Source organism: Gekko japonicus, unplaced genomic scaffold (assembly GCF_001447785.1).
Source record: "Gekko japonicus isolate JY-2015 unplaced genomic scaffold, Gekko_japonicus_V1.1 scaffold2322, whole genome shotgun sequence".
Taxonomy (NCBI): domain Eukaryota; kingdom Metazoa; phylum Chordata; class Lepidosauria; order Squamata; family Gekkonidae; genus Gekko; species Gekko japonicus.
This window is the reverse complement of record NW_015172076.1, coordinates 205,827-230,955: the sequence shown is the minus strand read 5'-3', so window position 1 is coordinate 230,955 and position 25,129 is coordinate 205,827. Positions and strand designations below refer to the sequence as shown.

General features: G+C 42.8%; 1 protein-coding gene across 1 annotated transcript in view; it reads left to right on the top strand.

The window, feature by feature from the left end:
• MARCH7 (membrane associated ring-CH-type finger 7) overlaps window positions 1-25,129 on the top strand; it is a 39,630-nt gene that overhangs the window by 10,908 nt on the left and 3,593 nt on the right. The window contains exons 3-10 of the mRNA XM_015420878.1: window positions 5,888-6,046; window positions 10,934-11,111; window positions 11,636-11,800; window positions 14,068-14,461; window positions 14,785-14,954; window positions 19,317-19,426; window positions 23,053-23,166; window positions 23,943-23,991. Coding sequence (XP_015276364.1) covers window positions 5,888-6,046; window positions 10,934-11,111; window positions 11,636-11,800; window positions 14,068-14,461; window positions 14,785-14,954; window positions 19,317-19,426; window positions 23,053-23,166; window positions 23,943-23,991 — 1,339 coding nt within the window. The remainder of the gene's footprint in view (window positions 1-5,887; window positions 6,047-10,933; window positions 11,112-11,635; window positions 11,801-14,067; window positions 14,462-14,784; window positions 14,955-19,316; window positions 19,427-23,052; window positions 23,167-23,942; window positions 23,992-25,129) is intronic.

Genomic DNA, 25,129 nt, shown 5'->3' with positions numbered 1-25,129 from the left:
TACTTAGCACTGTATTCCTACCTCTCCCTCACACCCCCTTGACCCCTGTTCCATGTCCAAAAGAAGACAAAAAACCTCCAAAATTTCCGGTCAAACTGGCCTGGAGAAAAATTGCTTCCTGACCTCAAAATAGCGATCAGCATTTACCTGGGCGTGTAAGAAAAGGGCCATAAGAACTAAGCACTGATGCAACCCTTCCTGCCCTCCTTCTCACGATCTGCCGAAGTTCATAGAATCAGCATTGCTGCCAGATGGCCATCTAGCCTCTGTTTAAAAACCTTCAAAGAAGGAGAGCCCACCACCTCCCAAGGAAGCCTGTTCCACTGAGGAACTGCTCTAAAGTTCTTCCTAATGTTTAGCTGAAAACTTTTGATTTAATTTCAACCTGTTGGTTCTGATCCGACCTTCTGGGGCCACAGAAAACAACTCCATACCATCCTCAATATGACAGCCCTTCAAGTACTTGAAGATGGTTATCATAGCACCTCTCAGTCGTCTCCTCTCCAGGCTAAACATACCCAGTTCCTTCAACCTTTCCTCATGGGGCTTGAATTCTGGTTGGGGTTCAAGCTGTGTTTAGTGCCCTGAAAACTACTTATATAGCACCCCCCCTGGAAATAATGCCTCTTGGGCTATTTTAGGTTGTGAATACAGTTTGGGGGAGAAGGCTGAAGCTTATTTGAATTGGAGCCATGTGCTTGGAAGTTTAGTTCACAACAGCTGCCATCTGACTTAGAGGATGAGAGTTGGAACAGGTGATCCTGACCTGATTCATAACAGATAGCTTGGCCCTTACTGACTGAAAACAATTTTCTTTAATGACAGAAAGCAAAATGCCGTTTTGGGGCCTGATTGTATTGGAAGCAACCCGTCCCTCCCCGTTCCCCTGGTCCCAGGTGGTCCAAACTCCATTTGGAGGGACCGCATGGATGGTACAATTCACTTGTGTTCAGAAAACTCATGAAGATAATGTTCCCTGTCCCTGTTCATGGATTTCCTCTTGTTCCTCTCCCTTGTGATAGAGATGGGCATTTTGCAAGTAGCGCACATTCTACAGGGCAGACACAAGACTGTGTTGCTCACTTGGCATTTGATAATAAGCTATGCAACCATCTTCTACTCCAAGCAAGTTTCCACAGTAAAAGTTAAAGAACAGGGCTTTAGTTCCTCAAACAGATAGGTGACATTTTAAAGAACTAATTAACATGTTTGTATTAGGGATATCTACATAATATTGGCATTTTTCCCCCTTTTGGCTTTTCTGCAGTCCTCTTTAGTACTTTTTCTTCTCTGTTGCATGTCCCCAGAGTCATAAGCTTGAGTGAAGCAAGATTGTTTTTGAGGCTTAGGCAGTGCAGCGTAACTGCTTTAAAGCATTGTCCTGGAAAAATGGGTGAACATAGCTTTGGTTTCACTTGAAAGAGGCATCAGTGCAATTGTTTACAGAGGTCAGCATGTCAGGCTGTGTTTAGCTTGCCTGTGCTGAAATTTAGCAAAATTAAGCCTCTAAAAATAGAAATGCTTCATGCGTCTTCCTTTAGCCTCAATATTTCTCTGCAGGAGTAATTTAGGAAGCAAGGACAGGGATTTATAGTTATTTTTTCTCACCAACATTTTTTAGTATAATTTAAGATTATATAAATAGACACAATCTGGAAATGCATCTAAGTACATTTTACTGATATTGCTGCTACTCATACACTCTAGCAAGTAATTTTTTATAACTTGGCTGTAATTTTACATGTACTTATTTCAGAGTAACCTTGCTGAACTTGTAGAACAGAGCAAGAGTCCAGTAGCACCTTAATCTGAATAAGGGAGCAGTGACTCATGGAAGCTCATGCTCTTCCACAATTTTGTTAGTCTTTAAGGTGCTACTGGTCTCTTGGTGCAGTCAGACCAACACAGCTACCCATCTTTATCTTACCGAATTTGGTGAGACTTTGACTTAATAAATACCTTGGGCAGGACTGGGCTGAATTATTTCTGGTGCAAAATATACTCTTGCTTAAAACGGCTAGAGCCTTTCCCTAAAACATTCAGACTGTTTCCCTTTCGGTTAAAAACATGTTGATGTTCTTCAGGCCCCTAGCACTCCCTACCAGCATAAAATTCAACTTGAATTGAAATTTGCCACTGCCTGCTATACCACAGCTTCCAGACACTTGTTAAAGATTGCAGCAGCAATTTCTGGATGCTCTGCCAATGAAACATGAAGAAATTGGCCTTCTGTAGTAATCAGGAGACTTGCTAGTACATTACCAGGATCATATTCCTTGACTGAGCAGAGAAAGCAGGATATTGGAGTAATGCCCAGGCTTCTTACCCCCTCCAGTTCTTAGTGTGATACATGCACACGCTAAGGGAATACCAGGTTGCCCTGTGCCCTAACCAATGCCTCCACAGACAGGTAATTGACTCTGTATCAACTGGGGACAAATAAAATTATACCAGTTAAGTTTAGTTTAGAATTGGTTGACATGCTGATCAGAAATAGGTTCTGCTAAGCTTAATGCAAATACATTAGAAAACAAATGAAGTAAAAGGAAATTAATTATAACACAACTATGATAGATAGGAAACTAAGCCTTAAACTTATTTTGGTTCTTTACCCATTTAAGTTACTGGTAGGTAAGGCAAAATGACTAATGGAGAACAGAATAACTGCAGAGATCAGTGGTTAGGACAAATTTAGCTGTTAAGAAACTTAGGTCTCTAAGAATGCAAAGCAACAGAATGGAATAATAAAAAAGCAATGTACTTAACCAGAAATAAGGAATTTAAAACTCTTGTAGTTTAAACCTGTGCAAGCTTACTCCAGTTAAATCCCATTGATTTAAATGGGCTTAGGTTGGAGTACTTCTGTATAAGATTGCACTGTTGGGATCCTTTCCCTTATCGAAATATACAACTGGTTAAGAAAAAAGGGACAGTGTATATTTCTGGTGGTATAGTGTCAGGAAAAGGCTTGACTTTCGAAACTAAATGAAGGTTTAATTATTGCTGCATACTCACAGATCAGTTTAATAACTGATTGAACACAGTATATGTGGGAACTTGAGACTTTTCAAGGTTAAGAGATCTGTCTGTATACCTGGTCAAGAGACTAAAAAGTTAAGCAACGGAGAAGAATTTAAAATATTCAGCGTACAAGAAATGGCAGACTAACTGACCTGCATGAAACAAAATGGAAGAATTTTTGTCTCCCTTGAATGTCAGGTAAGGCCTAAATATCTGGGGAATGAGTGGAGACTTCTTGCATGAGATCAGTAGCATCAGCCATGTGGTTCTTGGCTTCTTACAGATAATCTCTTGGAACCGTACTCTTTTCTATAACAAATTGTTAACACTCAAGCCTACTTTAACTGTCTGCTACTTCGATCATACTGAGTTCCATCATTTGGGATGACCTATAAACTGGGTCTGTGATGCTGCTGGCCTGTTGCGTGTGCTGTGCATACTTCTTAACTAATGACCTCTAGGATGATGACATTGCCTGCCCACACAATTGCTGCTGACCCAGATCATATTTGATCCTGGGTATGTTAAGCCCCATACCATTTCCCCACACACACCAGAAACACCCCCGAGAAGCATGTGAATATGTCGTCTGGTTGTCTGGCAAAGAACGGCTCAGTGGTAATAGAATAGCAGGGAGGAGTAGCAATACATTAACAGCAGGAGCTTGGCTTAAGTTATTGAGAGGGAAAAATGATGCCTAGAGAAGGGCAGGAAGTCCAGTGCTCCTCGTGGGTGCCAGAATTCTAAAATGCCCCTCAGAAGAGCTGCCTCCAATGACTGGCTCCCTCGGCGAACCTGGCCTGCCAACCACCCCACTCCCGGCCGGCAAACGGGGCCTGCAGGCCCTGTCCGCCAGCTTCCCCCCCCACTCCAGCTCAGCGATCGGCCCGCCGGCTTCCACCCCCCAACCCATGCCCCACCAACCCATCCTACCTTTCTAGGGCCCGTTGTCTTCCTCCTCAACGGGCTTTACGGTTAGTCTTCATATAATGCTATAATCTTGCTGTGGGTAAGAGGAAAGAAGACTTAGTTCTCGAGGTAAATCTCTGTACTGCTCCCATTCTTTACAAAAGGAATGGTGGCTGGCTCTTATCCTGTTTAGAGAATAGCCAAATGGAAGCTAAGTTTCAGCCATTTACAGTCTATAATCTAATACTATGCATAGAATGTTATACCTGTAAATATGATGCCCCTAGGATCTTCCTCATGGGGAACTCCCATTTTTTATACCTGTACTTGCACATCTTAGCATAAGCCTTGCAATGAAAGATGGAGTCTACATCAAACAGGTATCAAAATGACAGTAAGTCATGTTGAAGGTGTGGAAGGAATGTAAATGTAGCACCTCCATCAATCATGCGAAAGCCCATCCGATGGCAGTTAACCAGAGGGGCGTTTCCCCAAGTACCCTGGAGCCTCCTTCCTGATAATTTGATCTAATCCAATTACTCAAATGAAAATAGGCAACAGATTGATCCCAGCTATTTCACGTTTATCTTAATGGTTGGGTAGTAAGGTCCCTGACTCAGTCATGTAAACTATCCAGCCATCTCCAAAAAGAATATTTCGAGTACGGTGTTGCAAATAAGGAAAACTCTCCTCCACAAAGCTGACAAAAACTTTCTTTTCAAACTAGCCCTTCAGCCATCTCCTGGCAAGGGCCATCAAGTGCTGCCCAGTCCTTTGCTAAAGCATGCCAAACTGGTATTTTGGGCAGGTAACCTACTCACCCCAGGTTGATATCATTATGCACTATTTAGCATTCCTTCCTCCTGCCACCCTCCTTAAATTCAAACCTTCCAATAGATTTCAGAGTTTCTAGATGGGACCGATTCCCATCACAGCAGAGGTACTGTCTCCTGTCTCAGTGCAACTATAGATGCATTCAAGCCACCTCTCAGACCCTCAAACCTTTGTAGTCGGTTTGGGATCCATCCAGTTACCCCCGCTTCTTGGGTGGTTGCTGTGTTGTGCTTTCTCCTGCTTGGCCAGTTTTCCTCTCCTGGTACCGCTTTGCTGTCTTCAAAAAGAGTCTTGTATATTTTATTTGTTTGTTTCCTCATCCTTTTCTTAGCCTTCCCCTCATAGGCTAGGCTTGAAAGGGAAGGGTTTCATGTTTCACTGTTTTACAAACACCCTTGTTTTTCTATTCTGTAAAATTGTCATTTTCTTTGCAAAATCTGCTTTAAATTTTTATTCTTTTTGTTGTTTAAATAAAAACCTCTTACTTTGAAAAGCTTATTCCTCTCGTTCTTTTGAGTGTTGGTCTGAATCTCAACCTCGGTATACATAGGGTTAAAAATCTCGATGTATAATACCCTGCAGAACACCTGTCTGCACCGTGCCAGCAGAGGGAAACTTTTGCTTGTTACTGGGCCTGCACGTGCATAACAGTTTGGGTAAGGGATAATGTGAATCAGCTTCACTTTTTTAGATTTGTGGTGGATCACAGCTAAGTGCAACTTAAGGTAAAGGTTCCCTTGTTCGAAAGCCAGTTGAATCTGACTCTAGGGTTGCGGTGCTCATCTCAGTTTCAAAGCCGAAGAGCCAGTGCTGTCCGAAGACATTTCTGTGGTCATGTGGCCGGCATGACTAAACACCAAGGTGCTCGGAACGCTGTTACCTTCCCACTGAAGTGGTACCTATTTATCTACTTGCAATTTCTTGCTTTCGGACTGCTAGGTTGGCAGGAGCTGGAACTAGAGACGGGAGCTCACTCCATCATGTGGCACACTCGGGTCTTAGTATTACTTAAAAAGTAAAGCTGTTAAAGTTTGGTGCTTTTATTAAAAGTTACAATGTTGATTGTTCACTGTTATGGAATATAGTGCTTTGAATGGAAGGGTAAGTTCTTCTTATTTCTTAGGAATCCAGCAGGTTGCATAGTTACAGTAGAGACTGGGCAATTGGAGAAAGAGAAGCCTATGAAAGCCCGTGGAAGCTTCCAACTTCTTCTCCAACTCGCTACTCAGGAACACTTGACCGTCCATGGTCTGGAAGATTTTTGGGAAGCAGAAACAGATTGGTAAGAGTTGTCAAAGGTTCACATTGTTTTCCAAGTTAATTGTCACGGGAACTACTAACAAACTCCTTTCTCATAAGCAAGATTTAGAGAAGCACATACATCATATGAACAGTCTTGGCTTGCTTAAAGAGTCAGAGGGATTGTAGAACAATAACGTAATCTCAGGAGGATGTAGAGAAATTACATTAGAAACATTCAGCAGTCTGTATAGATCCCTGTTTAGTCGTTGTGGGTTTTTTCAAAATCCTGTATGTGTTTAGTGGCAGCACTTCCTGTGAATGTTTCATATTTTGATTTACTTACATAGTCTGTATGTTTTTCAGTAATCATCTACTTGATTACCCTTAGCTGAGGGATACGAATTCATTTTTAAGAAAAACATACCACCTTGCCCTTCTATATTATATTACCAGGAAAACAGTTTAGCAAATTTACTGTAAACAAAAAACCTTGGTTTTTAAAGGCTAAAATAAAATATACACAAAATCCATCTGTGGTTACACTTTTACTGTGTCACTCAGAGCTAGAGTAGATATAGTAGGATAGATGAGAGAGAAGAGTTGCATAACATAAAATATTGGTGTCCATAAGTAGGAGTGTTGAAATAAGGGCATGAGCCCATTGAGAAAAAAATACAAAATAGTGAAAGGTTCCTTCCTGTGTCTTGGGCGGGGAGGGAGAGAAGCTCCTCTTTGGGAACCCCCCCCCGCGTGCCTGCAGCTACACTGCTGTGAAGAAAAAAGGGATTCTCAACTTGTCTGTTTTGCCCATGGCTATCCTTCTGTTTTTCAGTTGTCATCATTATCACATAATATTTGGATTTGGCTATGTGGTGAACATGGTGAAATGTAAAAGCCAAAATGGTAGGGCAGCCCCGGGGAGCAAGCTGAATCCAAGTAGGGTGGAGGTGTTGAAAGGGGAGGGTGGCCTATTTCTGACAGTAGGTGAGTTATTTTGATAACTCTATTGTAAACAGAGAATTCACAAAAAAACCAACAACCCCAAACTCTTATGCTCAGAAGAAGTTTTCAAAGGAGCATAAAAGTACTACTCAAGTAGCTGGGGTATTTTTTGTTACCAACTGGAGAATACCTAACTGCTTACTTTTATTTATATCTCACTTCATAAGTCGCATCATTCTCAAGGCAGTTTACCAAAGTTATTTTTTGTAGCGCTTAATAGTATGTAAAAAGCATATGAAAACTAGCCCCAAATACAGCAAAAGCTTGGCAAAACTAATGCACTGAACAATCAAAATTATCTACTGGACATGCCTGACATTTTCCAATAATGCGGGAGTTCCAGAGCAAAAGGGTCACCTCTGGAAATGTCTCCTTCCTAGCAGATGAAAATGTCACTTCTGACAGTGATGGGGGAGGATGGACAAAAGAATATAAGATTATGACGCCAATGTTGGATGAGGCCAATGGCCCATCCAGTCCAGCACTCTGTCACACAGTGGCCAAAAATACTGGGTGCCATCAGGAGGTCCATCAGTGGGGCCAGGACACTAGAAGCCCTCCCACTGTGCCCCCTTCCCAAGCACCAAGAATACAGACCATCACATGCCCCCCCAGGAGAATGCAAGGGAGAAGTTCCTCTCTGAAAATATCCTAGATCTAGTCTGTTTGTGACTTTAAAGTCCAAGCAGTCACCTTGCATTTAGCCTGAAAGCTGGTAACCCATTCAGATTATAAAGAGTAGTCTGGTTTAAAGGGACTGCAGAAGAAGCAGGTGAAAACAGCTGAGAGGCAGGGAGCAGTCTCCCCATGTCTCGGCTGTTTCCCCTGATCTTCCCAGTTCCTGAAATTATCTGGGATTTCTTTCCAGTTTTCCTGAAAAATCCCACATACTTTTGGGATGCCGAAATATACCCCCAAAATACTGATAATGCTGGGAAAGCTCCAAATGCACACCTCTAGTGGATACTGCTTAAGCTGCCGAAGACTAATCTAAATAGCATCAGTAGCCTTACGAGTAGGATTTGGAAGTTATCCATGCCACGGTCACCTGTCCGTTTACTGTGATTTGCTCTACACAGGGCTGCCCTTGAGGCTGCTCTGGAGGCTTCAGGTAGTTCAGAATGCAGCCACCAGATCGTTGGCTGGTGTAACCTGGGGTGCACATATCCATCCTGTGCTGTGTCAGCTACACTGGCTATCTGTCTATTTCCAGATCAAGTTCAAGGAACTGGTACTCACCTTTAAAGCTCTAAACAGTTTGGGACCATCATATCTGAGTGACTGGCTCTCTCGCTGTAATCCCCTTTGTATGTTGCACTCATCATTGGGCAACTTGTTAATGGTGTTGGGCCCCTGAGAGGTGCACTTGGCTACCACTAGGACAAGGGTCTTTTCCACCTTGGCCCTTCCTGGTGGAATGCCTTGCCAGGCGAGGTTTGAGCCCTATGGGGCCTTCGGAGTGTTTCCACGGAGCTTGTAAATCACTCTTGTTCAGAAAGGCCTTCTTCTGATCTTTTTCTGTTAGCCCTCCTGGAGCTTATCCACCCATTCACTTCTCTATATATTATTATTTATGAATGGCCAGCATATTATGTATTTTTATATGCAGTTGTTGTTTTATTGTTGTGATCCACCCTGAGCCTTTGGGAAAGGGCGGAATAGAAATCTAATGAATAAATAAATATAAATAACTGTTGTGCTTGCAAAGGGGTTGGATAAACCTGCCAGTGGTGGTTTAGAAATAACAAATCCTTTTAACACTGACTGTAAAGTTAAGAGACTCTTGAACTTGGTATCTTAAGGTTTTTAAAATAAATCTCAAACCTTTTCATTATCATCTACAGTTTTTCACTTAAAACTGCACTTAACTACCTGCTAACTTACTTTTGTAGATAAATTCTATTTTGTTTGTATGGAAGAGAACACTCAATGGGTGGAGGTGTTGAAAGGGGAGGGTGGCATATTTCTGACAGTAGGTGAGTTATTTCGATAACTCTATTGTAAACAAAAAGAGAATTCACCAAAAAAAAACCCCAAACTCATGCTCAGAATAAATTTTCAAAGGAACATAAAAGTACTACTCAAGTAGCCGGGGTATTTTTCGTTACCAACTGGAGAATACCTAACTGCTTACTTTTATTTATATCTCACTTCATAAGTCGCATCATTCTCAAGGCAATTTACCAAAGTGATTTTTTGTAGCGCTTAATAGTATGTAAAAAGCATATGAAAACTAGCCCCAAATACAGCAAAAGCTTGGTAAAACTAATGCACTGAACAATCAAAATTATCTACTGGACATGCCTGACATTTTCCAATAAGGCGGGAGTTCCAGAGCAAAAGGGTCACCTCTGCAAATGTCTCCTTCCTAGCAGATGAAAATATCACTTCTGACAGTGATGGAGGAGGATGGACAAAAGAACATAAGAGAAGCCAATGTTGGATCAGGCCAATGGCCCATCCAGTCCAGCACTCTGTCACACAGTGGCCAAAAATACTGGGTGCCATCAGGAGGTCCATCAGTGGGGCCAGGACACTAGAAGCCCTCCCACTGTGCCCCCTTCCCAAGCACCAAGAATACAGACCATCACATGCCCCCCCAGGAGAATGCAAGGGAGAAGTTCCTCTCTGAAAATATCCTAGATCTAGTCTGTTTGTGACTTTAAAGTCCAAGCAGTCACCTTGCATTTAGCCTGAAAGCTGGTAACCCATTCAGATTATAAAGAGTAGTCTGGTTTAAAGGGACTGCAGAAGAAGCAGGTGAAAACAGCTGAGAGGCAGGGAGCAGTCTCCCCATGTCTCGGCTGTTTCCCCTGATCTTCCCAGTTCCTGAAATTATCTGGGATTTTTTTCCAGTTTTCCTGAAAAATCCCAGATACTTTTGGGATGCCGAAATATACCCCCAAAATACTGATAAGGCTTGGAATGATCCAAATGCACACCTCTAGTGGATACTGCTTAAGCTGCCAAAGACTAATCTAAATAGCAGCAATAGCCTTACGAGTAGGATTTGAAAGTGATCCATGCCACGGTCACCTGTCAGTTTACTGTGATATGCTCTACACAGGGCTGCCCTTGAGGCTGCTCTCGAGGCTTCAGGTCGTTCAGAACGCAGCCACCAGATTGTTGGCTGGTGTAACCTGGGGTGCACATATCCATCCTGTGCTGTGTCAGCTACACTGGCTATCTGTCTATTTCCAGATCAAGTTCAAGGAACTGGTACTCACCTTTAAAGCTCTAAACAGTTTGGGACCATCATATCTGAGTGACTGGCTCTCTCGCTGTAATCCCCTTTGTATGTTGCACTCATCATTGGGCAACTTGTTAATGGTGTTGGGCCCCTGAGAGGTGCACTTGGCTACCACTAGGACAAGGGTCTTTTCCACCTTGGCCCTTCCTGGTGGAATGCCTTGCCAGGCGAGGTTTGAGCCCTATGGGGCCTTCGGAGTGTTTCCACGGAGCTTGTAAATCACTCTTGTTCAGAAAGGCCTTCTTCTGATCTTTTTCTGTTAGCCCTCCTGGAGCTTATCCACCCATTCACTTCTCTATATATTATTATTTATGAATGGCCAGCATATTATATATTTTTATATGCAGTTGTTTTATTGTTGTGATCCACCCTGAGCCTTTGGGAAAGGGCGGAATAGAAATCTAATGAATAAATAAATATAAATAACTGTTGTGCTTGCAAAGGGGTTGGATAAACTTGCCAGTGGTGGTTTACAAATAACAAATCCTTTTAACACTGACCGTAAGGTTAAGAGACTCTTGAACTTAAAGTTTTTAAAATCTCAAACCTTTTCATTATCTTATCTACAGTTTTTCACTTAAAACTGCTCTTAACTACCTGCTAACTTTTGTAGATAAATTCGATTTTGTTTGTATGGAAGAGAACACTCAACTCACTTCTTTTTTTTTTGAGTAGTCAGCGTCATCATCTTCGACTCTTTCGTCGTCTTGGTTTGGTGAATCTGAAAGAACTCAGGGAGCATATTCGTCAAGGCTGCATCATAATCAGCAGCAGGACAGCGATTCTAAGAGACCTAAACTTTCCTATACATCTACCTCTGGTGTGAGAAGTAATGGCTTAAACACAGATTCAGGTAATGTTTGCAAGCTATACAACATGCATTAGGTTCATGTTGCTCTATGTTAAAACCCGCTTCCTGCTCTTATGTGCATGTGTAAGGATTTACAAAATAGAGGCAATAAAATACATCTAAAGGATTTCATGCCCTAAACAGAGTTTATAGAACAGACTGCTTCTCTGTCTGAATTAATTTGCTTTTACACTTTATAAAATATATGTGTACTCATTCAGTCAAAGTTTAGCATATGTGTGGAATTATCTTTGTTGCAGTTTGGCAGTGAAAGATTTGAAATTTGCCTGAGAGACACATTCAAATTTTTGTTTAATATTGGAAAAACTACTCACTTTCCTTTCTATTCAGAGTACATTTCATTCCACTTGCATCCATGGTTAGTGAAATCAGGAGTCTTGGGTGTGCACTTTCTCGCCTGCTCATTTCACAGTGACCCATGTTACACCTTAATATTCAGAAGTATCATCCAGAGAGCAATCAAAATGGAAGCAGAAGACTTTTCAGTGTTAATTCTGCTGTTTTAGATTCCCCATGGAGGTATAGCAGTGTACCCAGATCTTCAACTATGGTACTTGGGTCATTAGGAACCGAACTTGTGAGAGAAAGGAGAGAGCTAGAAAGAGCAGACCCATCCATTGGTAGTCTTGTGGATTACAGTCGCAGGAGTGGCGACTTCCCATCTTCATCATGTATGTATTGGAAATCTGAAATTTTGGGGGGAACATGTTATGTGTTTGGTTCCATTTTTAATGATCACAAAAAGTCTGACACTTCAGTTTTGCGTACATAAGCCCTGGGATAAAACAAGTATGGTTTTATATTATGATCAAGCCCTGACAGAAAATGTTGGGTATTGTAATGTGTTCCTTTAAGAAAGTAGTTGTCCAGCGTTGCCACTCTCCATAGTCAAAATCAGTTTGAAATAAAGCCAAATAAGCTGTTCCAAGTGGCCCTAAAAGTTGCTGTTAGCTTGTGTAGTCAACCAATGTATCGGACCTTTCTTGCTCGTAACCATGAGTCTGGCTACTTAATGCTGGTTGATAAAATAGACTCATTAGCTGACACTAAGTATGGAGTTCAGAAGAAGGTAAAAAGGCTGCCAGTTTGGGCATGGAAAAATCTTCTCCATGTGGCCTATATTGTGATGTCACCAGAGCTACATTTGTTTGAAGAGCATCATAAGGTGTGCCCTGGGTCATTGATGAATACAGTCGATGTCGCCTAGAAGTGAATCTTATAGGGATGGCAAAACATTCTGCTGCTGTGGCAGAAATCTCTACCAAGATACTGAGGCTCTATTTATGGATAGCCTAGATAGATCATGCACTAGCTTCCATGCAAGTGTGACCCCAGAGGCAGTTGTGGTACACAGAGTGGAGAAGCCTGTTGCATGTGTAAAGCAGCACTCAGGCTGTCATCTTAAATGAAGGTTGGGCTTGAAAACGAGTACACTAAAAGTTTTAGATTTGGGGTTATATATCACAGTGGGATACTTGAAATTGATAGTTTGGTCCTTATTAAAAATGTAGTTTCAGCTTTATGGAAAAGCCGGCTGAAAGTAAACTGCAACGAGTCTCGTACCAGTGTTGCACTGTAGTGGAATTATTAGGATTAACATCTAGCTAAGATGAAACTATGTTCACTTTTCCATGTTACCATTAAAATATTGAAACCTGTATCTCGGGGTTTAGAGCCCGTGGGCACCTTTGGAGTTCTGTCACAGAGTGGTGGGCATAGCCATAAAAGGGCTGCCCCAGGATTTGAAGCCATCCGCAAAATGTCAGGGACTGAGGTAAGGCATGAGTCTGATAGTAAACGTTCACTATGAGAGGCAGAAGCTCTGTTTAACAGGATGCCTTTTAAATTTTACATTTAAAATTTGTCTTGCATACACATAAGCTTACTTTCATCCACACAGTGAAGATTCTCGTGCTGTGGTGGCAGCTGTTGCCAAAGCATTCTTTTTTTTAAAAATCTGCACAGCCAGTTAGAAACTTTGCCCACCTTCTAAAAACGCTTGGTGGGTGCCAGGAAAGGGGTTGGTGGGAGCCATAGCGCCCAAAGGCACCATGTTGGGGACCCCTGCTCTGTCTGGGCACCACCGTATGTACAACTGTAGCAGTACCATTTCGTGATGTGATATAGTGCCACTTCACCTTTAACTAAGTTTACATTGCTGGTTTTCTCTCAGCTTGCTTTCCTCAACACGATATTTGGAAAAAATTAATGAACTGTGTGTTAGATCTCAGTCGCTGAATGCAAGAATCAGGGATCGTTCCCAAGTTTTCCTCCCTCCAGCAGGTCTGTCCAGCCCTGAGAAAGTTGATTCCCGGTGCTGCAGGTCTCTTCCATCAGTGGAGCTCTGCTGGTAAAAGAGGGAGGAGTGATGTTGTTCCCTCCCCTCTGTAGCTTCCTTACCTGTGTTGATAGTCCACGTGGGTTCTGTGAGGCCAGGAAACAACTTCCCTGGGATTGGGTGAGACTCCTGGAGCAGAGATGAAAAGATAACAATGTATCACATCCATTTGTTAGTTCCAGTCATAACTGGAGTCCGTTGAAAGCGAATGGGGTACCACATGCTCTTTGAGCCCTGGATGGTTCTTGAAAGGTTGATTCTAATAAAGGGGTGTGTGTATGTATAGCATTAATGTTGTTAGGTTGGTCGGCTTGTATGCAACAATTTATATTTGTGTTGCCTAAGTGCTGAAATAGCTTTAATATACAACTGACCTTGTTCTCAGCAAAAAAATTAATCCTAAACACACTTGGGACTGAGTTACATGGAATGCCAGGGACGTATTTCTGCAAGACTAGACTGCATAGTGCGTTTCTTAGGCTCTTGTTAATCCATGTTATGGCAAGTATAATCAGTTTGGCTAGTCTAATAGTAGTGTTTGGCCAATACCTATCTTAGAGTTAACTTGTTTTGGTTATTTTTATTATTCTTCCATAGCAGACCTTCAGGAAAGATCTGCTGCTTCGTATGCACAAGGAGCAAGGCCAAAGGACAACTCGTTAAGCTCTTTGAGGCTGAACACATCCATGAACCGCCAGTTGCCTTCTGAACATCAATCATCATTACTCTCTAGAGACCATAGCTGGAGTTCAAGATCTAACTATGTCCCAAGAGAGGTAGAATCTTCAGAAAGGAATATACAGCCAGAGTTTACCCACGGTGCCATGAGAAGTGGAGCCAGTTCCTCCAGCGGTTCTGAAAGGATCACACAGCCCCAAAGGTCATTAAGTGAACCTCCCAGTGATACTGAAGGAAGGCGAACAACTAGGCAGCTGCTGTCTCGTTTAGCTTCGAGTATGTCCTCCACATTTTTCTCCCACCTACCTCACGGGGTGTCTGTTGTGGGGTGGGGAAAGGGAAAGGAGTTTGTAAGCCGCTCTGAGACTCCAAATGAAGGGCGAGGTATGAATCCAATCTCTTCTTCTTCTTCTTCAGTGACATCTTTATAACATGAAATCTTCAACTTCTTATTTGGAAACTTCCTTCCTAGTAACAGTACATAATGGCGTCTTTTCATCTTCACTAATAGCTTTGTTTAGGAAAAACTGTTAATCTGTCACAACCTTGTAATGCTACTATGCTCTTGATGTGATTCAAGCGCAATAAAGGAAATGCCATTACAGTCTGTTCAACCTGATGACTCTTCTTCCTCCCTAGTCTTCTTTCAGAGGATTCAGAAGAGGAAGAGGGAGACTTGTGCAGAATATGTCAGATGTCATCTACATCCCCTACTAACCCTTTAATAGAGCCATGCAAATGCACTGGAAGTCTACGGTATGTTCATCAGGAGTGTATGAAGAAGTGGCTACAGTCCAAGATTAACTCTGGTAAGGCAGCTTCTTTTGTAGTACAGCTGTTTGGGTGAAAACAATAATCTTTATGTAATGCAGATGCTAAAAATTTGTTCTGAAAGCTATACCTAGAAACCATAAATAAAAAGCAAAAATTCAAGTTCCACAATGCATTGTGTTTACTTGTTTGACCTTCAGGGCCTACAGGCTTGTTACATGTACATAACAAAAGCCTTAACAGAGGCTTTGCCTAGGAAGAAGCAGATTGGAAGGGATATAGAATGGTCAAGGGTGAAGCACTTACATTTCCTTGCCACAACCTCTCTAAGTCCCCATCCTGAAGTTTTACATCAGGATGTATTATTGAGAGAAATGTTGTTCTGCTGTTGGCATTGTCCTTCTGACAACGTTAGACTCTACTGGAGTATGTTTGGAGCACTTTTGTACAGAGTAATTAGCATCCCATGAATCAGTGCATTGGTATCATTCCCCCTTATTAGCATATTAACCAGAGAGAAGGTTGGAAAGTCTCTCAGCAACACGGGACTCTGTTCTCCCTCCTTGTCAATCAAAAGTGTATAAGGTAGAGATTTCCAGGTTGCTGCAAAGGCTCAAAAGCTGTGTGTTCCTGTGTTTCTCTCATGTTGCCAGGGAATTTTGGCAGTGGAGAGCAACACATGATACGAGTGAGTCCTGAACAGGCTGAAGAAAAATGAGGAGCTATTGATTGTTTTCTTGGGTTTAAGCATGTTTGTGCGTCTGCCTAGAGGATGTATGCCTCTGAGTCCAAGGCCTCTCACTCTTAATGCTTTTGAAAGCTGTGAGTGGGGAATACCTTTCATAGCTGCTTATTAAGGATGGGGTCTGGAAATCTGAGGACATATTTTCTTCTGAGATGAGTTCTCCACCTATCATAGGTTTCCTCAAATTCTTTTATGTCAGGGTTGGCAGTGGTGGAGAGAGAGGCGATTTTTGTAGTCCTGCTACACCAATGCCCATGACACTGCTGCCTCTTTTTTTTAGTTCTTTTTCTCACTGATTACTGTGAGGGCATTTATTACATCTAAATATATGCTAGCATGTGGTATAATAGGGCTATATTATAAAAGCTCTACTATATAGGTATGTTAAGACTCACTGGAAAAAACAGTAATGGCAGGCAAAGTTGGAGGCAGCAGGAAAAGAGAAAGACCCAACATGAGATGGATTGACTTAAAAAAGGAAGCCACACCCTTCAGTTTACAGGACCTGAGTAGGGTTGTTAAAGACAGGACATTTTGAAGGTCATTAATTCAAAGGGCCGCCGTAAGTTAGAGCAACTTGACAGCACTTAACACCTCCCCACACCCTCCAGGTATGTTGGAATGACATCATTGTAGAAATTTGCCATCCATATGGCCATAGGTGGGGCCTTCTGTTCCCTGATCTCTCAGAGTATAGGACTTGAAGACTGTGCTGCACCTATCAGCGTAGGAGATGCTGCCTACATCTCTTGCTTACCCACTGACTTCTAAGAACAAGGTGGATTAATTTGTGTTCTTTTTTACAACCCTTTAAAACATTCTTGACCTCGGTAGCCATGTTCTCTCATTTCTGTAGACCTCCTTGTCGCACAGTCATGGATGCAAAAGCTGGCAGCCAGTCTTGAGCTCAGTTGTTGTGATTCGGTAGTTAACCACGCTAGCAGTAAATATTTTCGGTGGATGATCTCTTGGCCAATCCGCCTCCCAAGACTGCTCCAGGTGCTCCGGCCTGAGGGCTGCTGGGGCTTCCCGCAGTTCGGCCCCATTATATCCTATGGGCCATTGAAGTCAATGGCAAAAACATAGGGTATATTCTGGGGGCTGGAGGAGAAGGGGTTTGAGGGAGAGGCTCCAGAATCGCAGGATACCCACCATGTTTCAGGAACATTGAACCAGGGGGTCCAATTCTACAGGCCCCCAAACAGGTTGCCCCATCCCCTCCATTATTCTCTATGGTGGGGAAAAAGTTACTTTTTCCCCACCATAGAGAACAATGGAGAGAATAGGCCATCAGCGCCTACAGCGGAAGAGCCACACTCAAGGGGCCAAAGAGCCGCATGTGGCTCTAGAGCCGCAGTTTGCCTACCACCGGTCAAGGGTGAAGCACTTAAATTTCCTTGCCACAACCTCTCTACTCTAAGTCTCCATCCTGAAGTTTTACATCAGGATGTATTATTGAGAGAAATGTTGTTCTGCTGTTGGCATTGTCCTTCTGACAACGTTAGACTCTACAGGAGTATGTTTGGAGCACTTTTGTACAGAGTAATTAGCATCCCATGAATCAGTGCATTGGTATCATTCCCCCTTATTAGCATATTAACCAGAGAGAAGGTTGGAAAGTCTCTCAGCAACACGGGACTCTGTTCTCCCTCCTTGTCAATCAAAAGTGTATGAGGTAGAGATTTCCAGGTTGCTGCAAAGGCTCAAAAGCTGTGTGTTCCTGTGTTTCTCTCATGTTGCCAGGGAATTTTGGCAGTGGAGAGCAACACATGATACGAGTGAGTCCTGAACAGGTTAGTGCTAGGAGGTAGGCTGAAGAAAAATGAGGAGCTATTGATTGTTTTCTTGGGTTTAAGCATGTTTGTGCGTCTGCCTAGAGGACGTATGCCTCTGAGTCCAAGGCCTCACACTCTTAATGCTTTTGAAAGCTGTGAGTGGGGAATACCTTTCATAGCTGCTTATTAAGGATGGGGTCTGGAAATCTGAGGACATATTTTCTTCTGAGATGAGTTCTCCACCTATCATAGGTTTCCTCAAATTCTTTTATGTCAGGGTTGGCAGTGGTGGAGAGAGAGGCGATTTTTGTAGTCCTGCTACACCAATGCCCATGACACTGCTGCCTCTTTTTTTTAGTTCTTTTACTCACTGATTACTGTGAGGGCATTTATTACATCTAAATATATGCTAGCATGTGGTATAATAGGGCTATATTATAAAAGCTCTACTATATAGGTATGTTAAGACTCACTAGAAAAAACAGTAATGGCAGGCAAAGTTGGAGGCAGCAGGAAAAGAGAAAGACCCAACATGAGATGGATTGACTTAAAAAAGGAAGCCACACCCTTCAGTTTACAGGACCTGAGTAGGGTTGTTAAAGACAGGACATTTTGAAGGTCATTAATTCAAAGGGCCGCCGTAAGTTAGAGCAACTTGACAGCACTTAACACCTCCCCACACCCTCCAGGTATGTTGGAATGACATCATTGTAGAAATTTACCATCCACATGGCCATAGGTGGGGCCTTCTGTTCCCTGATCTCTCAGAGTATAGGACTTGAAGACTGTGCTGCACCTATCAGCGTAGGAGATGCTGCCTACATCTCTTGCTTACCCACTGACTTCTAAGAACAAGGTGGATTAATTTGTGTTCTTTTTTACAACCCTTTAAAACATTCTTGACCTCGGTAGCCATGTTCTCTCATTTCTGTAGACCTCCTTGTCGCACAGTCATGGATGCAAAAGCTGGCAGCCAGTCTTGAGCTCAGTTGTTGTGATTCGGTAGTTAACCACGCTAGCAGTAAATATTTTCGGTGGATGATCTCTTGCCACACGATAACACTCTCAAGCAACTTATCCATCAAATGAATAAGTCAGTGTTCAGTTGTTGTGATTCGGTAGTTACCACGCTAGCAGTAAATGTTTTCGGTGGATGATCTTGCCACACGATGACACTCTCAAACAACTTATCCATCAAATGAATAAGTCAGTCTTGTTGGCATTTTCACTGTGTTAAGAAAAGTAACACAGGCGTGCCTATGCTTAGCTGCATGGATTCACAACTTATGCTGAAAGTACATCAAAGGAAAGTGTAAAACTGCTGGACTGGTAGTCTGGGAACGTATAAATGAACATTTTTAAAAGTATCTGTGATCGTGGCATGTTCAGAGTTCTGAATTGTTTATGAGAAGTACATAAATAGTGTAAGTATGTTGTGAACACAGAGTCGGGTGGATAGCTGTGTTGGTCTGAAGCAACAAAACAAAGCTTGAGTCCAGTGGCACCTTTAAGTTTAATTCAAGATATAAGCTTTCATGGCAAGCACACTTCTTCAGATGCAGAGCCCTTCAACCATTACATATAGGGGGTGGGGGTGAGGTTGGTTGTCGGGAAGGACCAGTTAGAATCAAGATGCATAAGAAATGGGTGATTATAGCTGAGATTGGACTAAGGCAAGATTAGCATACAAATGCAATCTATGTACAGTGCACTTTGCAGCTGGGTTTTACTGTGTGAAATGGCAAAATCTGCTTGCAGATGATTGCTGAAGTGGATTGAAAGTGTGAAAACACCTGTAGCCTGTTGTTTTTAGTGTTGGTGTTATACATAAGTCTTCCAGGCAATGCCAGCGAAAAGTGTTAACTGTCTTGTTGCTCCAGGTTCTTCATTGGAAGCAGTGACTACCTGTGAACTGTGCAAAGAGAAGCTGCATCTCAATCTTGATGATTTTGATATCCATGAACTTCACAGAGCACATGCAAATGAACAAGTTAGTATATTTTGGCTGATTTGGTAAGTGTCAGTTTGGTATTATGAAGGAAAGCTTTCTTACAGAAGAAAAGATATGTTCAGGTCAAATTTGATACTTTTAGGTAGCTTTACCCTGCTTTTCTCCCCAGTGGGGGCTCAAAGCATCTTGCAAATTTAAAAAAAGAAAACCCATAAACAAACACCGTAACACTTCAGATGCTGGGTTGCTCTTGGATCCATTAGCTTGACTCACTTTAGGACCACAGGCTGTGTGACCTAAGGGCAAAGAGTCCTTTGGCCCTGGCCAGGCTAAATACCTGACATGGAGGAAGAACATAAATTCAGCCAAGATCTTGTTCAACTGGCAAAGATGTCCTCGGCCCCCCTTCCCCTGATATGTGTATAAATCTACTAGAGAGCAAGTGTGCGTATAAATTTGGAAATTGGGTATGTTAAGAAAATTCCATGCCTTAAGGCTTGGGAAGAGGTGAAATAATATGCCAGAGTGAATATGCGCGAACAGATCATTTTTGCTGATTTCTCTTAAGTATTCTAGGGGGTGATTGAACAGGCACAGATTTTGCAACTGCTAAGCAGAAGTAAATTACGAATTATTTGCTTATTATTTTGAGGGCGGGGTATAAATTGAAGAAATAAATAAATAAATGTATTAATTTCAGCTTATATTCCGCCTTCCCCGCGAATGAGCTCAGAGCAGATAACAAAAGTTAAAACATTTCACAGAATTAAAGCACTACATGAAATCATCCGTAATAAAGAATTAAAACAGATTTAAACTGAGCTATAAACAAAATGGATGGCAACAGAATGAGGCTGGAAGAAGGGGGTGGCCGGAATAAGGGGCGGGGCTTTGTCATGTGCCCCGCCCCCTGCACCTCACCCGGGGGAACTGCGACCCCCCGCGATCCCCCCGAAACGACACACTTCCGGTGATGTCAGGGGGTGTGGCATATGCTAATGAGTTATGCTAATGAGTTCCCCTAGCTCTTTTTCTACGAAACGACCCCTGGATGGAATAATTGGGATGCCCGCTGCCTCACCCAAAGGCCTGGCAGAACAGCTCCGTCTTACAGGCCCTGCGGAACTGTAATAGGTCCCGCAGGGCCCTGATCTCCAATGGGAGAATGTTCCATCAGGTCGGGGCCAGGGCAGAAAAAGCTGAGGCCCTGGTCAAGGTTAAACGGATGTCCTTTGGTTCAGGGACAACCAGCAGATGCTGATCTTAGAACCAGTAGAAACATTCAGAGAAGGAGTTGTCAAAGCAAATTGTTCCCTGCTTTCCTGCACCAGCCCTGGAAAACCTTGGGAAGTGGGAGGAGAGATCCCTTGGAAAAAATGCACAATGGTATAGAGCTTGCAGGGACAAGAGAGAATTGGGTAACATGGCATCCTTTCTTCACTGTTGTGCATTTTGTCCATGATGCTCTCCCAACTCTCAGACAGTTTTCATTGCAAAGAGTTTGGGGAGGGAGGCAGGGAAAGATCCAGTCTGCCAGTTGCCTTTGTGATGTTTCTCTGGATCCAGCGCTGTATCTTTTAGCAGGAGATACTTCTTCCTCTTGGAGGACTATAGATTGAAATTTTATTCCCTTGGGAGGAAGCACCTCTGAACTTTGAGGCTTTTGATTGAACATACTTTGTATTGTTCTGCATGAGCTAGTATCTTCTGTTTTACTGTAGTAGAAGAATATAGGATCAGTGCTTTCCTTGTTGGAGTTAAGGAGATACATTTTCTAAAAAAGTAATAATAAATAAATGTTATGACCTGCTTGAGGCAGCTTACAACTAAGATAATAAAGCTATTAAAACACAACCACCACTGAAGAAGTCCTGACTTTGGTTGCCACTCGTTTCACTTCTGAAGGCGGGGCACAGAGAATAGGGCTTGGGAGACAGATTTGACCTGATGGGCTGAACAGCACGGGAAGCAGTGGTCCTCCAGATATGCCTGGCCCCAAGCTGTTCAGGGCCTTCAAAGGGTAAGAACTAGCACTTTGAATTATGCTTGGAAACAGATGGGCAGCCAGTGCAAATCTTTCAGCACAGGGGTGATGTGATATGATCCCTGTATCCAGCCTGTGACAAGCTGGCTGCTGCATTTTGGACCACCTGGAATTTCTGTTCAAAGACAGCCCTGTATGAAGTACGTATGTTTAACTTAATGTAGGTGTGACTGGAGCATGGATCACTGTGGCTAAATCATGCTTTTCAAGGACAAGCTGTAACTGGTGTATCAGCCAGTGCTGTTAAAAGGTGCTATGTGCCACAGAGGAAACCTGAGCCTTCAGCTGTAGACCAGAAGATAGGATGTCAAACCCACTGTGCTGGGATGTTAGTAGTTGATGTGAATGCTTCATCCAGCCTCCTATAACATAATCCAGCCTCCCGAGCATTGGCACTAGGAAATTTTGTGTAGCAATAGGTTAGGATTTCAATACACAAAGCTGCCCTAAACCTAAGACAGACCTTTGGTCTGGTCAGTCAGTCAGTCAGTAAGCCTTTATTGGCATAGTTCGGTCAGTCAGTCAGTCAGTCAATAAGCCTTTATTGGCATAAAACCATACCTTAAAAGAGGATTACTATAAGAAAATATACATATAAAATCAAGTATTTTGCAAGTAACATAACATTGCATAGTAGCTTTATAGCGGATTGTAAAAACATGGCTACCTTCACTGATATTTCAGTAGCAGAGTCATTCAGAAGACGGTGCACTTTTAAAGCATCAGGAAGGTCCGTCATGTTGGCTAAAATAGGGTTTAAATATCTAAAACGTATATCTACATAAAATTGGCAGCCTTTGGTCTCTTAATAAGTTGGCATCGTCTACTTGGACTTGCAGGCCCTCTCGAGCCCCTCTGAGGTTTCATCACTCCCTTGACTACTAGATCTTTTTAACTGGAGATGCAAAGGACTGAACCTGAAACCTAAAGCAGATGCGTCACTGAACCCTGCCCCCACCCTTGATTTTGTAGAAATGTGTGGTAAACCTGAAAGCTTTTTGGGGGGGGGGGACGACAGAAGAAACTAAGGCCGCACCGTTGCCTTGAGGTGACCCATGAACCCATTGGCTACAGTGGATTTCTCCTTTTTTACTAATCACTCAGCTGTAAGCCCTGCATCTTTATTACTGAGAAGTTTGAACCACTTGTGTCATGGATCCAATGCTAAATAAATGCTATGAAGAGTTAACTGCGTACTTGCTTCTGTCCCTTTAACATTGCCATTAATCACTGTAACTATTTAAAATAACTATTGGATTTTGAGCTTTGGATACCTGTCACAGGCATTCTTTCTTGAGGAAATAAAAAGCTCCTAAAACTTGCTTCTAATTAACATGCGTCTCAAGCTTCACACTGGTTTCTCAAGGTGGCATCTTTCACACAGATGTAGCCGGATACTGCGCCAGTGCACTTGAGCATGAGTTCTTTTGTGACAAAAGCAGTTCTTTTCAAAAGAAGAATTTGTTAAATCATGCTGAGAGCTTTTTCATGGGTATTGCTTAAGTAATGATGTTCCTGGGTGTGTGTGTGCACTGGCCCCAAATAACTAGCATAATGTAGCATTAGTTGTGAATTTCTGACAGTTTTAAAGAATTGACAATACTTGTTCTTTAATTTGCAGGCAGACTATGAATTTATCAGTTCTGGGCTTTACCTTGTAGTGTTGTTACACTTGTGCGAACAGCGCTTTTCAGATATGCTGGGAACTACAAGCGAGGCCAACACTCGTGTCCGGGTAAGTATGGGGAGGTGCTTTGGCTGGAGAAGCAGATGGTGAGGCTGGTTTAGCATGCTTCCCCTCAGCAGGGTGTACTCTGCTTGAGCTAGAAAGGGCTGCGTGTGCAGGAAGGGGTGGCTGACCGAAATCCCAACTGCGACCCCTCATGTTCCTTGTAAAGCCCCAAATGGGGGGCAAGGGGTCCTTTTGGAGGACCCCTCTGCAATGTATTGTGATTGATTTAGCTTTGGAGAAAGACCAGTGACCTGCATTTGCCACGCTAAGTGGTTTCTGCTTGTATGTGATGGGATCCTACTATTGGACCGTCTTCCACTTAAGACTGGGGTGAGGAGGAAGGCTATAATAAATGGACCTTGGCTGTTCTACTGTTGTAACTTTAGAGCTATGATATTCTCTTAAATTCTCCATTATTGGCATACTGGAATATTATGTCCTTAAGTATAGTGAACCAGACTCAAATATCTGGGGGATTATGTTCTCTATATACCCCTTTCCAAGTACTTTTCTCCTCATTTTGATTCATTTGTGATATATGAACTGCTGGATTTTCAATACAGACAGTTCCACAATTGCTGCAGCTTTTTCTTTGTCGTTGGAGAAAGTTGCAATCTGTGAATTTGTTTGGGGGCAAGTGGGAATGCCTCACCTATAGGTGAACAACAGACTGCTTGAAACGCTAAGGCCATCAGTGTGCTACTAGGTTTTGTTAATAATTTTAGAGCCCTGTGAAACTTTGCAACTTTTAAACTGCCTTCTTTCTGTATTGCTTCTAGTTTATTAATCTTGCAAGAACTCTTCAGGCACACATGGATGATATTGAAAGTAGGTGGCTTTCGCTTGTTTAAAGTGAAACAAAAGTTAAAAGCTACAAGGGAACACAATCTCAAGTGGTCTTTGATGTACAGTACGAAGAAGGCGATCATAACTGTTTGGTCTGACTTGTAATCTTCACACAGCTTTGGCAGGCTTACCAAATACAACTGAGTTTAGAGTTGTAATAAACCATAAGGATCGAAAGGAGACCTGTAGATAATTAAATCCACTGCAGCGAGGAAAGCTCCTCCAAACCCATCTCTGCTAAGGGGCTCAGAACACACAGACCACGCTTTAGGCCATGGAGAGCAGGAGGAAGGACTGTTTACTGGAGGGACTGAACGGCAAAAAATGCTTGTCTGCTCTTGAAATAAGGATTGAAAGGCCCTACACAGCTGTCTCTGGAAATCAACAGGACTTTAGCTAGATTATACTCATTTTCTTTAACCCATTGATTCAGGCAAGTGAATTAGGACTAATATGGCTTGCTTCTGTTTTTTTGTGAATTTCTGTCCAGTTGGCAGTCTCTCTCAGGACAGTTTCTGCTTAGGAGGGGCATTATTTATCTTCCTAGTAGCGTTTCCTTTTTTTAGACGTCTCGATTGCTTGCAGAGAGCTCTCTTCCCAGAAGTCACTTCCATTTAAGGAAGGGCTGCTGTTGCCAGGCAGGCTATGACTAACTGAGCCGTGTTTGCTGTTGGCCATCTGGCTTGCCCTTTGCATTTTTGGGCTGTGCTTGCCTTACTGCCAGCTAAGGCACAGCACTAAAATAACATGCCCTGTATGCTCCGAGGGAAGTGTGTGTGAGAAGCCAGGGTGTCTCCCGCTCTGGTAGTTCTGTCTTGTGTCTGATGTTTTTGGAGGATGGCCCACCTCTCCAAGCATTGGCCTAGCATTACTTTTAAGGAGTGTGGGAAGAGAGAGAATGTCTGCTGTTGTGAGAACCTTGGTGTTCCCTGTACGTCTGTTTTACAGCTGTTTTCCCAATCCATAAGAACATAAGAGAAGCCATTGTTGGATCAGGCCAATGGCCCATCCAGTCCAACAGTCTGTCACACAGTGGCCAAAAATACCAGCTGCCCATCAGAAGGTCCAGCAGTGGGGCCAGGACACTAGAAACCCTTCCACTGTTATCCCCCCCCCCCCG